Source organism: Ostrea edulis, chromosome 3, assembly GCF_947568905.1.
Source record: "Ostrea edulis chromosome 3, xbOstEdul1.1, whole genome shotgun sequence".
Lineage (NCBI taxonomy): Eukaryota > Metazoa > Mollusca > Bivalvia > Ostreida > Ostreidae > Ostrea > Ostrea edulis.
Genome location: NC_079166.1, coordinates 32,879,079 through 32,896,639, shown reverse-complemented (window position 1 = coordinate 32,896,639; position 17,561 = coordinate 32,879,079). Strand labels below are relative to the sequence as shown.

The 17,561-nt window shown below is 37.0% G+C and overlaps 1 protein-coding gene across 3 annotated transcripts in view; it reads right to left on the bottom strand.

Annotated features, from left to right (window-relative positions):
* Positions 1-317: 317 nt before the first annotated feature.
* Positions 318-17,561, bottom strand: part of LOC125675051 (uncharacterized) — a 39,062-nt gene continuing 21,818 nt past the window's right edge. For 2 of the 3 annotated variants that reach the window (XM_056160456.1, XM_048912527.2), the window contains exons 4-8: positions 9,705-9,817; positions 7,835-7,949; positions 6,164-6,282; positions 5,805-5,862; positions 318-5,391 (exon numbers count right to left, since the gene is read on the bottom strand). In XM_056160456.1, coding sequence (XP_056016431.1) covers positions 1,397-5,391; positions 5,805-5,862; positions 6,164-6,282; positions 7,835-7,949; positions 9,705-9,817 — 4,400 coding nt within the window. In that variant the 3' untranslated portion in view covers positions 318-1,396. Of the gene's footprint in view, positions 5,392-5,804; positions 5,863-6,163; positions 6,283-7,834; positions 7,950-9,704; positions 9,818-10,168; positions 10,637-17,561 lie in introns of those variants that run through there. The other variant, XM_056160457.1, reaches the window with a different exon arrangement.

The following is a 17,561-nucleotide window of genomic DNA, read 5'->3' as shown; positions in this document are numbered from 1 at the left end:
GCAAACTAAACAAATAACCACATGATTTTACATGTGGTCAGGTCAGTGTTTACATTTGAGAGCTGTGGTATGCGTTATGGTGACTCAGTGATACTTGGCCATGTCCTTGTATTCTACCTATAAATAGGTAGGGTAAACATGGACCTGGAGGTATTGATAGAACAAGGTGGATGCATGTATATTGATGTTATCAATAAAATATTCATGGAGAAGAAGTAACATGTGTTCATTCCTTCTGGGACTGATGAAAAGGTCAAGGAAGAAATCTTTTGTGTGATGTATTCATATAATTATTACCAGCAAGTCAAAAACTTTAATATAGATCAACAAATTTAATCTTCAACACCAACAATATGAAAATGAAAACAGTAATGAATCAGTCATGTAATGTTAAACACAATAGTTAACAGTAAGCAACATTATATTTAAATATTTGTGGTAATTTTCAATTGCCACATTTGTACATTTATTTTTAAAATATACAATCAATACACATAAGACTAAAGACATGCAACTGCCATACAATTAAAAAGAGGGGGAAAATTAAATTTTATATTGTCCTATAACAAAACACTTACACTAAATCTAGCACTGTATACAGCTTTTGGTAATTTCTGAATAAGACAAGTTTCTTTCTTTACATTTTGTAGTTTCTCTCCATTAAAATCCACATAATTAATCACTTGCAGAATATATGCCAACCACCTTAAATGTCAGTCTCCAAAAATAACTTATGATTTTTCATCATGAAAAAATAGATTTAGAAATATATGTACCCCCTACCTGAAGCTAATGAACTCATGAAATAGATTTAGAAATATATGTACCCCCTACCAGAAGCTAATGCACTCATCCCAGTCCTTAGTGTTTCTGCAAGATATCCCATAGATTTTGGATGTACTTAGTAAAAATACATGGAAGGTAGATTTGAGGTGCACTTTGGGAATATTAGACAGTTATAAATTGTAATCAATATTAAATGATTGGTATCACGATGTTGCTATGAAATAAATTTTCTGGTATCTCATCACCTGGCAGGTAAAAGCATGGGTCATGGGTTTAATATATCATCCAGCAATAGAATTTTTTTCCTTTTTTTTTTACTGGATGACAGGGCTGGTAAGCACTCTCTTTGTATCTTTTAAAAAATTCAATGCAAGAAATAATCACACAAAAAATCTTTCAATGACATAATATGAAATAAAATATTTTAAATTATCATTGACTTAAATTATATCCTTAACTGAAAATAATTGAGTTATTGTAACTTGATTTCAGCTTGGTGAGATTTAGAAAACAATAAAAATCAAACCTTTTGAAAATAAAGCTGTATACAGTACAGATTTATCTCCAGTTTCTACAGATAACAACGAATAAATTTAATTTAAAAACAAGTTCAAACTACAATGGAATCATCCATGCTCCAGTCTATCACATCATGAGATTTATTCGCAGGACTCCCTGGACTGGGGCTCTTCCAACGCAAGGCTTCTGATCCATCCTCCATTGTATTATCCAGGTCTGTATCTCGGTCAGTGAAGAATTTGGCTGTGTCCGTACTTGTGTCCATACTGGAATCTATGTCTGTGTAGAACTTGTCACTGCCAGTGGTGTTGATGCTTCTTGTGTCCGACACGGACGGATGCAAATCATAGCCAATACATGAGGCATCAGCCTGGGTTTCTTCGCTGGCGTACGTTGTAGATTTGTCATTTCTTTCATTTGATGGGGACATCAAGCTGAAGGTGGGATAACGTTGATGTGAGCCTATTTTTGCATTTTCATTGGCATCAGTACTATGGAAATTGTTGTTCGTGTTATCGTCGTCATCCTCCTCCTCATTGTCCTCAGCAATATCATTACTCCCATCATCATCAGAGGAGGAGGAGGAGGACTCGGTTTCCTGTAACTGATGGTCTAACATAACAGGAGTGACACCTTCCACTTCTTCCAGAGCTTCTTTAACCGACTGATCTATTTCTGAATCCTCTGTGGTAAAGCTTTTGTTCAGGGCACTACACTCCTCCTCTTCTCCTTCCATGGAATACTTGGGATCCTCACTGGCAGCAGAAGGTGAGCTGTAGAGTGTGTCACTCAGTACCCTGTCATCTCCCCGAGATCTGAGGTTTTCTTTTCCATCTTCATACAAGTCATCATCAGAAGTGTCATTCCTAAAGGTGAAATCATCAATGGGTTTCAAAGCATCTCTAAGAAACGAGTCTATTCGTCTTGCGATGTCTGCATCACTGGAATTAGGGGATTGTGTGAGATTCAGATTCTGTACATCTCGTGTCATGCTTGCAATCAGACCTGGTGAATCAGGACAAATGTCTTGATCGATCTCCTCATCAAAAGTGTCTTCGCTGCGACTTGGTTCAGAGAAATCATCCTTAATGAAGTCAAGTTTTCCACAGACTAGATCAATGCCACTATTCGACTGCACATTAACAGGATAGTCACCGCTAGCCCTAACATCACAGTCTTCCGACATGTCTGAATTGTACAGCAGTTGGTATTTCTTACTGCATGCCATTCCTGCTAAGTACATTAGGCTGTGTGGGTTATCAATTCTGCAGTCAGATTCCATGTCCAAATACTCTGGTGCATTGTCTGTCACAATTCTCAAAAATTCCCTCTCAATATTCTTGCCTTCATCCTCCAGTTCTTTGACCATGTCTTCCATTGAGTAATGCACAAGGTCACAAGCAGCCAGAGATTCTTTAGGGACTAACCTTTGAGAAGTTTGAGACTCATTGGATTGTGACTGAATTTTTGTGGAAGAATCCCTAGCAAGTTCTTCATCGTCAGAAAAATCATGGCAAAAAACAGACTCTACGGTTCCCAAGATGACATCTTCTGGCCTGAATACAACATTAACTGCTGTGTTGTTTTCATCAACTACTTTAGTTTTAGATGATTCTCTGTCTACTTCAGTTTTAGATGATTCTCTGTCTACTTCAGTTTTAGATGATTCTCTGTCTACTTCAGTTTTAGGTGGTTCTTTGTCTACTTCATGTGATTCTTTGTCTACTTTGGGTGATTCTCTAGCTGCTGATGACTGCTCAGCTTTGTATGTGCTCTTTCCCTGTAAAGGTGATTCTGTTTCATCTGTCCTTCTGCATGATAAAAAGGGTGCAGGTCCTTTCAACTTGAACAGCCTCTTCCAGATCAGACAATGTTTTCTTTTCTTGGTTCTTCTACTCCCTTCCTCCTCTGGTATGCACAACCTGACTTTCTGACCTACAACTTCAAGGTGGATCCCATTTTCGTTTGTTCCCACGATATCATAGTCTTTCTCCACCTGAGCATCACCAATGATTCTAATTTTCTTTCCAACCACCTGCAAGTTTAGGCCATTTTCTGCAGTTCCTTCCAAGTCATAGTCTTCATGATGTTCAGCTTTGTTTGCGGGTGAACTTGAATATCGTGGTCTTGTGAAACGTTTGGTTGGTGTCACCAGTGGTGTGTCACAATCACTATGATCCAGACTTGGCTCGTAACTCAACATCTCTGGTGGAAGTGATGTATAAACATCTCCTTTCTTTTCTTGAAGAGCCTCGTCTGCTTCTAGCTCTGTCTCCGAATTATTGCAATAGGCACTCAACTTTGAATCAAAGTCTTCTAGAACTCCTTCCTCTGTAAGATCTGTGCCTGACATACTCTGGAATTTATGAATATGTTCATCATAGTATGCATTCTCTACTGTGTGTGTGGGTGGAGGAGACACCCACGGATACATGGCCAAATGACAAGCTTGGTCACTGTCACATGTACTTGTGATACTTTCTGCCACATTTGATCGGATAAACTTCTCTAAGCCTTCCAGACTTGTTGACAGAGGATCTTCTTCTAATGCACTGGGATCGGAAAAGGTCTCCTCCAAATACTTTGGAGTCTTCACATTCGACATATCCAGTTGATCCTTATCCACTTTTCTGGGAGTTTCCCTCTGTTTATCTACATGCCCCTCCGGAATGATGGACTTTTCTGGATGGAGATTTTTGTACACCTCAGCAGCAGTGATAAAGGTGGTAGGATATGTCTTTTTACTGTTGTCTACCCGTATTTGATCCACTTCTTTACTATACCTTCTACCATCTTGAAATGACATAGATTTCCTGACAAGATTACTTCCCCCTACTTCTCTCTGCATATTTCCTTCTGATTTGCTCACTTTCTGACTACCAGCACCTAAACTCTTACTTTGTAGTGTTTTTTCTGGCGATGCTTTCTCGAAAAACATGGATATTGTTGAAACTTCATCCTGCAGAGCATTATTACTCCAATTCTGATTGGCCTTAATACTGCTGGGAGGTGACACTATTCCATGTTCCATATCAACATATTTCTTCCACCGCCTATCTTTCCAGTCCTTTGAACTATATTTTTCAGCCATGGTACTTACAAAGGGGGACAACTTCCTTGTCCCCTCTTGCCCAGTCAGACTGCTATGCTTTGCAGTAGACGGTTGTGCAGGTGTAGAAGTGGGTTCTGATTTTATAGTGTTCTGGCACGGTAAATCTTGTTGATCATCTGAATCGAGGTCAAGGTCATGCTCTGGAGTGCAAGGTCTATAATCACATGGAGACATGTATGGATATCCCTGGGGATCTGTATTAATGATGTCCTGTAATGCAATTGGTCTTAATGGCTCTCTCTCTTCTATAAGATTTTCTTTCTTACACTTGCTATGAAGGACCGGCACACTCCTGCACTGTCCACTGCCGAGGGATTCTCCACTGACTGGTGAGAACTCGAGGTTACATTCAGTTTCAGACTTTGATGTCTGCCCCGTGTGTTCAAGCTTCCTTGTCTTGAAGGGAAGAAACTTCAAGCGTGAAAGAATACTTAGTTTAGACTGTGCAGCTTTCCTTTTCATTTGGGACTGCTTCTGAAGGGATTTTTGTCTGTTTTCTTTCTCCGTGTTCTCCTTGTTGGAGTCGTCTAACGAGCTGACAGTCACGTCCTGCTCTTTATGCTTTCTCTCAAACATGTTAATGATGGGCTGGACATGATAAGAAGTACTCTTTATCGCTGTATTAAGGACTAGACCACCTGACAAAGGAATACAAGGCTCTGTGATTCTGGCTGAGCCAACACTATGCGGGATACAAGGGTCGCTGGACCGCACCAAGTGCTTAATTTCAATCTGTTCTAACACGCCATCTCTCTGATAAGCATGGTGTAAGTCATTACTTTTTTCATCAACAGTATCAGCACTGGCATAGTCAGGCCTGTATTTCAGTGGGGGACTGTGTCCATTGTCTCTCTGGGACCAAACAGGGTAACACCTTGGGGTGGGGACTGGGAACACTTTCCTATGTTGGATGTTTGAGAAATTTACCTGTGACTTGCGAGGAACTAGGACAGGTGGATGGTAAGCATGCATGACTGTGAAGGAAAGCAGAAAAAGAGGTAAAGGGTTAACATGCAAGCCCATCACCACAATCATTATTTTTAAATCTTAAAAAAAAACATGGCTATAAGATTTCTGAAAATATATCTTCCCAATGATTTTTTCCTTTGACATTTCAAAACTTTTAATGCAAAAGCCAAAACATAATAATTGTGATAATGTACTTTTGAAACAAGACAGTGTTACACAGCAGACAGTTAGCAATACTAAGTGTGTCACTACATATATATAGTTAGCACTATGTGGGTCACTACATATATTACAAAGTGTGGCACTACATATATACAGTTAGCAATACTAAGTGGCTACTACATAAATTACTAAGTGGGTCACTACAAAGTTGGCAACAGGGGACTGTCACATACAATAATATTGCTAATTCACTTACCTGGTTTTTCCCTCTTAAAGACGGCTGGTTCCTCTGTTACAGGTGGCTTGGGTTCCGGCTATCAGTAAATCACACAAAGTTTCGTTTACAGATATGTGGGTTTTTTTTCTATTTAAAGTATGCAATGAAATGAATTGAAAATCAAAAGAAATTAATAATATTTTCTTATTAAACTAGATCCACTGATTAAGACTGAAGTACTAGAATTTCCTGTTGAGCACTTCAAATGGTATATTTGAAATGCAAGACATTTGAACATTGAATCCTTAATTTGAACCTTGAATCCTTAAATCTTGAACTTTTCTACCTAAACTACAGCTTCGATTTATAAATAATGACAACTTTTGCGTATGACTTACTCTTTCTACAGGTCGTTTGGTGCTTGCTGCTGTAGATCGTAACTTTATAGGGCCACCTTCAAATATGTTCCCCAGGCCTATACCCATTATTTTCTTCCCCTTTACTTCATGCTTTTCTTCTGTTGAAAAAGAGGTCCATAGTCCACAATGCTCATATTAGTCACAAAAAGAATCAACAGCTTCTTTAACTCAAAATGCAATTTGATATGCACTTATAACTTATAGTAACAAGAGTATCGCAAACGGCAAAACATACACCCGATAGAGCTTCAGTGCAATATCTGTATCCATGATGAGAAAAAGTCCAGAAAACTATTTGACCTATTTTTAGCTCTAAAGTAGGTCGGGGTGCACCAATCAAGTTGAAATGTGAAGTGATTATGTATTTCTCTGAGAGGGAGGGTGTGATAAAATTTCAGGGCAATAACTATTCACAATGGGGAAAAAAATATGGAAAACTGTTTGACCTACTTTTACCCCTAAAGTAGGTCATGGTGCAACAATCCAGCTGAAATGCAAACTGTACTTATATTCCTCTGAGAGGAAGTTTGTGACTAAATTTCAAGGCAATATCTGTATCTGTAATGAAAATAAGGTTTTTCTACTAAGTGATAATACGATCTTGACCTTTGACCTTGAGAAACAATAGGCATCATCCGCTTGGCATAAGGTGTATGCGTACCAAATTTGACAGTCCTAGCCCTAACCGTTCGGTCTGTATTCTGCCAACAAATTTTCCTACTGATACTATGGCCTTGACCTTTGACCTTGAAAAAAAGGCATCCTCCACTTGGCATGAGGACTATGTGTACCAGTTTGATGGTCCTAGCTCCAACAGTTTGGTCTGTAGCATGCCTACAAAGTTTTACTATTAGCTGATACTACGACCTTGACCTTTGACCTTGAAGAACAAGACATCTTCCTCTCATTATGGTGATCAAATGTACCAAGGTTCATTTTGCAAACAATGTCCGGACAAACAAATGGATGGACAGACAGACAAACGACGCCATACCACAAGTCTTTGAAGGGCGTATAATAACGGAGGAGAGACGTCTGCAGCAAGTTTGCTGACGGGGTACTGTAAATCACTTGTGTTTCACAAGACTTCATTTTCGATATTTTGCCATGTCAGATTTATCAGCAAAACATAATTCAGACTTTTACTGATAATCATTTACACGTGGAAAAGTTAAATGTTTGCACGGACAGTGTGTACCGTTAACCTGGTGTTTATACATGTGCCACTTCACTGATAATACTCTACTTGGTCAATGTAGGTTTTTACCTAGATAATTAATTTTAGCACAAACTATGAAACATGAATGTTCATTTCGAGACCATAATTTTGAGATGAGAAAGTAAGATGACATCAATTTTGCGCAAGCCAGTCAGAAACAACAGCAACTCTGATCTGAAGGGTGACAAGAAAAAATCAAAAGAACATTTGCGGCAAGTTCAGAAACATGCCATGCTTTCATTCTAGAAAAGGTGATTTTGTCTCAGCCAATGAAAAGCCATGCTCATTCATAAGGCACATACACAATTAATCCATATAATATAAGTCCTTTTCATCACCATCCTGAAAAAGGACCCCATATCCTGTTCTTACTAAACAAAAAAAGTCCTAGAATTTTGGAAATGTCAATTATGATCACAAATCATGAATACCTGGAGGCGTGTCTGGAACTTCCATGGATTCTCCCTCTTCTACTATCTCTACAAAATTGGATGGGAATACTCCAGACTTTCCATTAACAATACCTTCCCACCAACCCTCCTCTTCCTACAAAACAAAAACAAGGTTTCAAAGGTGTCTACAGCACTCTCAATTAGAAAGTAATTTCAAATTTTTAGAGTATCTATAATAAACGAACATTTGTTACTGATGGTTGCAATCAAGATGAATAGACAATTCACTAAATTATATGTTTGGCATTGCATGTACAAACAAGAGGTACTGTGAGCAATGCTCACTAAGAATACCCCCCGCTTACCCCAATCTCCCAAAGGGTGTTGGTAATAGGTATAAACTACCTCTTTTCTGAGTGTAAAAAACAAATGGCATGACAAACCAAACCATATTGCTACTTCGATGTCCAGTGCACGTGACCTTTGACCTTTTGACCCCAAAATCAATAGGGAACATCTTCATCCCATGGGTAGTCCATATGTGTGATATGGTGACTGTAGGTGGAAAGGATAATGCTTTAGAGCCCGGAAACCATATTGCTACTTCGATGTCCAGTGTGCTTGACCTTTGACCTTTTGACCCCAAAAATCAATTGGGAACATCTTCATCCCATGGTTAGTCCATATGTATGATATGGTGACTGTAGGTGGAAAGGATAACGCTTTAGAGCCCGGAAACCATATTGCTACTTCGATGTCCAGTGCGCCTGACCTTTGACCTCAAAATCAATAGGGAACATCTTCATCCCATGGGTAGTCCATATGTATGATATGGTGACGGTAGGTGGAAAGGATAACGCTTTAGACCCCGGAAACCATATTGCTACTTCGATGTCCAGTGCGCTTGACCTTTGACCTTTTGACCCCAAAATCAATTGAGAACATCTTCATCCCATGGTTAGTCCATATGTATGATATGGTGACTGTAGGTGGAAAGGATAACACTTTAGAGCCCGGAAACCATATTGCTACTTCGATGTCCAGTGCGCCTGACCTTTGACCTTTTGACCCCAAAATCGATAGGGAACATCTTCATCCCATGGGTAGTCCATATGTATGATATGGTGATGGTAGGTGGAAAGGATAACGCTTTAGAGCCCGGAAACCATATTGCTACTTCGATGTTCAGTGCGCTTGACCTTTGACCTTTTGACCCCAAAATCGATAGGGAACATCTTCATCCCATGGGTAGTCCATATATATGATATGGTGACAGTAGGTGGAAAGGATAATGCTTTAGAGCCTGGAAACCATTGCGTCTACAGACGGACTGACGGACGGACAGACAGACGGACAACCCGATTCCAGTATACCCCCCCACAACTTGTTGCAGGGGGTATAATAATTATAAGCCTGAAATCAAACCCAAACAACCTAAATTGGTTTCATATTTTATTTTTGGGAGTTTTTGCAAACAAATGAAGGAAATAATGAGCCTATTTTTTTTTTTATTGGGAAAGGGGTCTTTTATTGGCCCCTGAGAAGGTACTGATAATCCCAGGGGTCTTTTGTAAACTGGACCCAGACTGCCATTGTGGCAATCTGCATTAAATCTCAAGTTGTCCAGACTACAAAATGACAAAACAAAATGACTATGACAAAGCATGCAAATATTTTGCCCTGAGATAATATTATACAATCATGTACCCACCTTCATAGTAAAACATCATACCTCTAGCAAAGATCTTAACCTTGGTTAAAGGTAACAACACAAAATCATGAAGAAGTTTGATACATCTTTATGTGTGGGCTAGAGAACTATGGCACATAGGCGGTGTTGTCTTTCCTACATATTTCCCATACAGCACAACCCTTCATTAGTTTCCACCAAATCATGTATGTAAATTACCTGTTTAATCACTTCCACCACATCACCCACTTCTATTCGAAGTTCGTCCTCGTTTTCTGGATCATAGTCAAACAGCACCTTTGCCCTTCTCTTTTTCTCTGTGTGATGATGGTCTGAAATATAACATACACCATACAGATCCCCAGATAAACAAAATCATAATCTACATTCAGATGAATTACAAATATAACATACACCATACAGATCCCCAGAAAAACAAAATCATAATCTACATTCAGATTAATTACAAATATAACATACACCATACAGATCCCCAGATAAACAAAATCATAATCTACATTCAGATTAATTACAAATATAACACACACCATACAGATCCCCAGATAAACAAAATCATAATCTACATTCAGATGAATTACAAATATAACATACACCATACAGATCCCCAGAAAAACAAAATCATAATCTACATTCAGATTAATTACAAAAATACTTCAACCCACCAATACTCCTATGTTTTTTAAGCCTAGTAAACATAATTGCCTTGATTTCACACAGAGGAATTTGATACAGTAATACATGTATAAGAACCAAGTCTAGATGACACCGAGAATTCCATTCAGGTATATTGCTGTGACCTGTCAATGCTAATCAATAATGATAGGCTCCCAAATTAAAATATGTACAGCCTGCTGCTGTATTGAGCTTAGCATTATCAATATAATGATTATTTCAAACTCCATAGAATGAAAATAAAATCAATTCTTTCCTATTATATAATATACACAGCTGTTCCATAAACAGTCCACTGATTTCACCACGCTTATACTCTTACTTCTTAATCAATGGCTATTTGTCATACTTAATTTCAGGTAAGAAAATATTTTCCCCCGAAGCAATCAAACTAACTTTTCAAACGTTGTTCTATAGTTTTCCATTTTACAAAAATATAAAAATGCAGAATAATTCAGAAAAACCTTTATAAATGCCTGATTTGTATTGTAACACCCCCCCCCCCCCCCCCCCCCCCCCTTATGTATAAGTGTACATGTACTTATTTTACTTATTCATTTAGTTGAAGCTGATGTAGTTATTTGGTAAAATCATTAATCATGATGCTGAAATGACTGTTCTATTCATTTAGACTCATGGTTTTGTTTAAAATTGGGAAGGTCATTCCAGGATTTTTATGACAAGTGTAGAATTTTTTCAAGGTCATTTTGACACAGATGCAGGGTGTTTTTTTTTTGTGGTTAAATTTGTAGGTGTAGTTTACGCACAGTAATGTGAGTATGTTACGTTTACAACAAGGAAATCAAACAAGACCCATCAGCTCTATTGGACACGTCAGTACTAGTTAAAGTATTACTAGCCCCCTATAAAATTTATAATAATTTTCCTGTTCAGTACATCTAAGCTAAATTCTATTATCATATATACCGCAATATGATAGTTCTATACAACACATTATCTGATTAGTCTAGACAGTCATGTGCAAGGGGGAATAAAAACTTCATATTTTCCTCAAACATCATATTTTCTCACCATATTTCATCCCTTCGGAAGCCTCGTGCACTTTTCATAAATTTAACGTCAAGGTAAACCTAGTTTATTGTGACATCACGTGTCGACATCATACCTCCGTACAATGTACGTCATACACTGCTCATTATGCATAATATGTATGGTGATAAATGTTGCATTGTATATAAACCCATCGTGAAAATATTTTAAAAACAAACACTATAATTATGTTTTGTGTTAATACATTATGTCAACGATTTTTTGAAGCTGAACAAATGAAATATAGAAACCCGTAGACCCAATCCATTAGTTGCTGTCGGTATGCAAACTTTTTTTTTCTCTCGTCAATTACAAGGTGCAGATCAATTCATTAAGACTATTACATTTTAAGTTCTATTTAATACTTCAACATATCAATGATTGAACAGAAAATATTCAACAAGACATTAAAATAATAATGTATGTATATCTCTTAAAAATATTGTGATCACAGATTTTATGCAAACGATATATGTTGTATCATCGTGTATACGGCCTATTACTAGAACGGCATGCAAGTATGTTGTACTCCTTAACTTCGTCTAAATCATCTTTGAAAAATTCTCTCTAAAATTGACGATTAGTATGCCGATGTAATTTGTGCAAAACTATTGGAGTCTCTTAAAACTATGTGACGTCACTTGTCGAAGCAGACTAGTATGGAACGCCGTTACCTGTAGAAATTAAAGTTATTATAGCTTCTATTCAATTAATTATTTTTATTAAGCTTAGATATAATGATAAGTAAGATTTTAAATTTGAATTAATGAACGTTAGACAACATTGTCGATACTTAAATACTAATCTTTAATCAATCATCTTTAATTCAATTGAAAATGTATTATTGCAATATATGGTTTCTTTATAATATTTGCAAATTAACATACAATGTATATTTATAATTGAAATAAAGGGGAAAAAAAATCTAAGATATTTTTTCTCATATTATATTCATTCGAAACATGATGGAAATCGGGCCTATTTAGCATTGATTTGTTAGATCTCATCAGACTACTATTTGCAGATATCCTGACAATTTACAAGCACCATTAAATCTGCACAATAATTCAGGGTTTTTTTAAACTGAGAGTTAAATTCAATTACTTCAAATTAAATGCTATACGATACAATAATAAACTGCATTAATTCATGTGTCTGATTACAATAACTATATTACGTTTCATAATCACGTAAAGGAAATATATATTAGGGAAGTTATGGAAAGTATGCGTCATGTATCCTTAAATGAACTGGTTCACAATTTTTGATAAAAATATTTTTCATTTTTGAAGTTAAACATTAAAAATATAACTCATTTAATGTTGACAGCCAAAATTTTGACCTTCTGAATGCAAGAATAAAAGCAGTATATTAGCCTTGAATCTGTGTTATGCAAACAAAGACTCGAGTCTTTTTATGTAAACAAACAAGTGAAATATTGATTTTGTGATATAATGCATCTTAATTTTGCATAGTCACAAATTTTAACTTTTAGATGACACATTTTACCCCAAAAATGCTTGAAAACTTGAAATGTGAAAGATATAATAAACTTAGATCGATATCCATTTCTTTTGAAAATTTCGTAAACAATAGCATACCACAATCTTTGTTACAAAACAAATAATAAACTTTCTAATGAGCTTCTGTGATAATGTGTAACCTTAATTTTCATGCAAAATCTTTCACACACATTAGACAGTAGATTTTGATCATTGAAAGTAAAAAACAAAATTTTGGGGAAAATCGTAAATCAGTCCCTTTAAAGGGAAAGGCAACCCTAACCCAATTGTTCCATTTATGAATAAAGTATTACTTACTGATATCGTAAATGATAGTCTTTAACAAGAAAAATCCTTGCTTAATGATTAAATCAATCATATTTTAAATTACCTGCTGCTAAGAGAGCAGCCATTGAAGTTTAATTTATGACGTCACACCATTGGTTTTGGTTTATTTCATCAGCAGCACTGTAAACATGACAAGTCACGAACAGTTAAGTTTGGAGCCGTATAGATTTGAGTCCGTTCTATCGCAAGAAGAAATTAAGAAAAGAAGACGTTCAGTCAAGTCGCAGACCTGGCAGATGATATGTTTCTTCATACAAATATCTCGAACCTCAACTTGTCATTATGCAAATGATGGATCGACAGTTTACATAGTCTTTTCTTTTCAGATGACTTGCCTGGGTCAGGAATTTCGAGGGGAAAAAAACAATTTTTTTTTTCACATCTCCCCTTTGCATTAGTCTAATTAACTGCTTGACAGCAAGGTATCAACCTATTTATTTGTAAAATCTACCACATGCACACCTATCTCATCAAAACCGGAAACAGACGGTGTGACGTCAAAACTATTGATTTTTGTGGTCTTGAATACAAAAGAGTTCCACATCATGGCAGCCTCTATAGATGTCGTGAATTTCAATTTTTAACGTTTTCAAATTAGTACCAACACTTATCTAGGCAGTATATCAACAGAATAGTATGACAAATTTTTATCAAATAATTAATCCTATCATTTATCATGTAAAAAAAATTTGGGGTTGCAATTCAAATGCCTTCACCAATGCAAATGAAATGTTTTAAAATATTACTATGCATATCTTGTTAACTTACCGGTATTTTAATTTGAGTAAGAGTCGTCGTGTAGATGTTACAAATCACTATGGCGACATTTGTGTGCTTATCTATTGGACTTTAAGCGATTTTCAAAATCAAAGTATAATGCAACGTACAGCAACAATAAGGTGAACATTGATTTGTAGAAACTTGTTTCCATGGCAATGCGATGGTTGAACAATCCCATATATATCGTCCTTGGATAAGACAGTTTATTATATACCCATCAATGTATCATTCTTTGATATTGTGGATTTCACAGCGTGTGATCCGGTTTTCTGGATCACCACACTGTGGTTTTCTGATTCCATATCAGTATCCTTTGAAACTGATGCCGTCACAATGACGTCACAATGCATCAACGCAACATTATTTGTGGAAAATATTGACCGTGTCACAAACGAAACTGCGTACACAAAACATAATTTCATGGTATGTTTGTGTTTTTGATAGTTTGGATTACATTTATTATCTTAGAAATGTGGATTTAAAATGCAGAAGGGGGTATATAATAATTTATCATTACTACAGTAACTTGATCCGAAGAGTTGGATCACGTCTCGTTGACAGTCGCGGATCATCAGATCAAACTCGACGCTTCGTGTCTCGTGTGACCTGATGATCCGGCACCTGTCAACTCGAAGTGATCCGACTCTTCGGATCAAGTTACTGTAGTAATAATATATATATGCCATCTCGAATTGAGGCTTGTATTTCAGAAAACAGTGAACTTAGAAATTAATGAACCTTCTACTTCTATTTAATTAAATTAACAGTAAGAACAGGGATGCATAGAAAAATTTTAGGAGCTAATACACAATTTCTGAGTTGCCCAATATTTCTTTCCCTTTGTGGAACTCTTACGCACAGTGAGACGCAAAACATACTTATCGTCCACACGCGGTGGGTACAAATGCTTATCGCTGCCTTCATATATTGCTTAAAGGCCAATTATCAGACACCATGAAACCAGCCAAACTTCAGGGACACACAATATTAGTAAGTTTATGAGTATTTATTAATACAAGAGGCCCAGGGGCCTTATAGGTCACCTGAGTATCATGTAACAACCTTCCAATGTTTGAATTAGGTTTGTGTTTATATATAAGAATTTTACTTTTGGATGGGAGAAACATTGAATAGCTATGTGGTCAGCCCCGCCTTTGCACCAGAACCCCTGACCCAGGGGCCATAAATTTCGGTTTTGAAAGAAGTATCCTTGATCATCATTATCATACTATTAGTTTGTCTACTTAATACCCAGCAGCAGAGGAGAAGATTTTCAAAGAAATAAAATGCATTTTCACTATATGATCAATAGGGCCCCACCCTAATACCAGAACCCCTGACCCAGGGGCCATGAATTTCACAATTTTGAAAGAGGCATCCTTGCTCATCATAACCATGCTATTGGTTTGTCTACTTAATACCCAAGGACAGAGAAGAAGATTTTCAAAGAAATAATGCATTTTCACTATATGACTTATAGAGCCCCACCCTAGCACCAGAACCCCTGATCCAGGGGCCATGAATTTCACAATTTTTAACAAGAGGTACTGTGAGCAATGCTCACTAAGAATACCCCCCGCTTACCCCAATCTCCCAAAGGGTGTTGGTAATAGGTATAAACTACCTCTTTTCTGAGTGTTGCTACTTCGATATCCAGTGCGCATGACCTTTGACCTTTTGACCCCAAAATCGATAGGGAACATCTTCATCCCATGGGTAGTCCATATGTTTGATATGGTGACTGTAGGTGGAAAAGATAACACTTTAGAGCCCGGAAACCATATTGCTACTTCGATGTCCAGTGTGCTTGACCTTTGACCTTTTGACCCCAAAATCGATAGGGAACATCTTCATCCCATGGGTAGTCCATATATATGATATGGTGACGGTAGGTGGAAAGGATAATGCTTTAGAGCCCGGAAACCATTGCGTCCACAGATGGACGGACGGATGGACAACCCGATTCCAGTATACCCCCCCACAACTTGTTGCGGGGGGTATAAAGAGGCATCCTTGCTCATCATTACCATGCTATTAGTTTGTCTACTTAATACCCAGAGACATAGAAGAAGATTTTCAAAGAATTTCTACACTTTCACTATATGACCAATAGAGCCCCAACCTAACACAAGAACCCCTGCCCCAGGGGCCATGAATTTCACAATTTTGGTAGAGGGCTCAACGCTCATTATAATTATGCCCACAGTTTGGCTTCTTCATGTCCAGGAGTAAAGAAGATTTTTTAAAATTACACTCATTTTGATGGTTTTTGCCCCACCCCTCAGGCCCCAGGGGGGCAGGGACCACGAATTTCACAATTTTTGTTCCCCTCCACCCACAGATGCTATATGCCAAAATTGGTTGAAATTGGTTCAGGGGTTTCAGAGAAGAAGCTGAAAATGTTCAAATGTTAACGTACGACAAACGACAACGGACAAAAACAGATAGCAATAGGTCACCTGAATGAATTCAGGTGACCTAAAAATAGCTCAAACAAACATCAATAATCACCATCTTTCTTTGATTAAAATATTACTCATGCAGAAGAGGAAATAAAAAATAATTTCACATTTGATTTAATGGCCTAATTCAAACAAATATTATTCTTGATATGGTCAGTTTAATGTATACCAACGGCTGGTATAAACAAAATTTACACTTTCATTACTTTTATCCGTTATTATATAGCTAGTCTATAATATATGTACACATCTTGTACCCACCCAAGCGTTCAACAGAACACTGAACGTATCTCCATCACAGAAGAGCTGATATCTCGGAAGTTGCGTATTGGGCACGAAATTTAAATTATTAGGTGTCTACATTGAAAACATTTAGCCTGCATCCACATTTATTCTATTTCATGTTACATCAATGAAAAAATATGAAAATTAACTTCTTCTGTATTTATATATATATTTTTATATATATTTATTTATAAAAGCACTAAAGTTCCAACAACACCCGATACCTCAAAGTGTCGGATTCACAACATGGATACAAGGTCAAATACAAAAAAATATACAAAGCACTAAAATGACCAACGACACGAACAACCAGTTTGTCAAATTTTCAGGACGACCCGTCCCTTCTCCAGGACAAACGAAAAGAATTACACAATGTGGCCAATATCAATAGAGAATAATAACAAAAACTACATATAAATACATCTAGCACTACAACTACACTAATCTACAAACGTATTTACAACGCAGACTACATGTTTTTCGGTCTTTGTTAAAAGTGGAGCGAATTAGGACATGCCTTATTTGTCCAAAGAGCTGATCCAAAATGTACGAAGTGATAAAAATAGACTTAATCTCAAGTGGAACGAGTTAACCCAATTACGTTGACAAATAGTAAAGCTAACTCGTACATGAACAAAATATGAGAGAAAGATAATGTAAATAACAAGTTTGAACAAGAGGTACTGTGAGCAATGCTCACTAAGAATACCCCCCGCTTACCCCAATCTCCCAAAGGGTGTTGGTAATAGGTATAAACTACCTCTTTTCTGAGTGTAAAAAACAAATGGCATGACAAACCGAACCATATTGCTACTTCGATATCCAGTGCACATGACCTTTGACCTTTTGACCCCAAAATCGATAGGGAACATCTTCATCCCATGGGTAGTCCATATGTATGATATGGTGACTGTAAGTGGAAAGGATAACGCTTTAGAGCCCGGAAACCATATTGC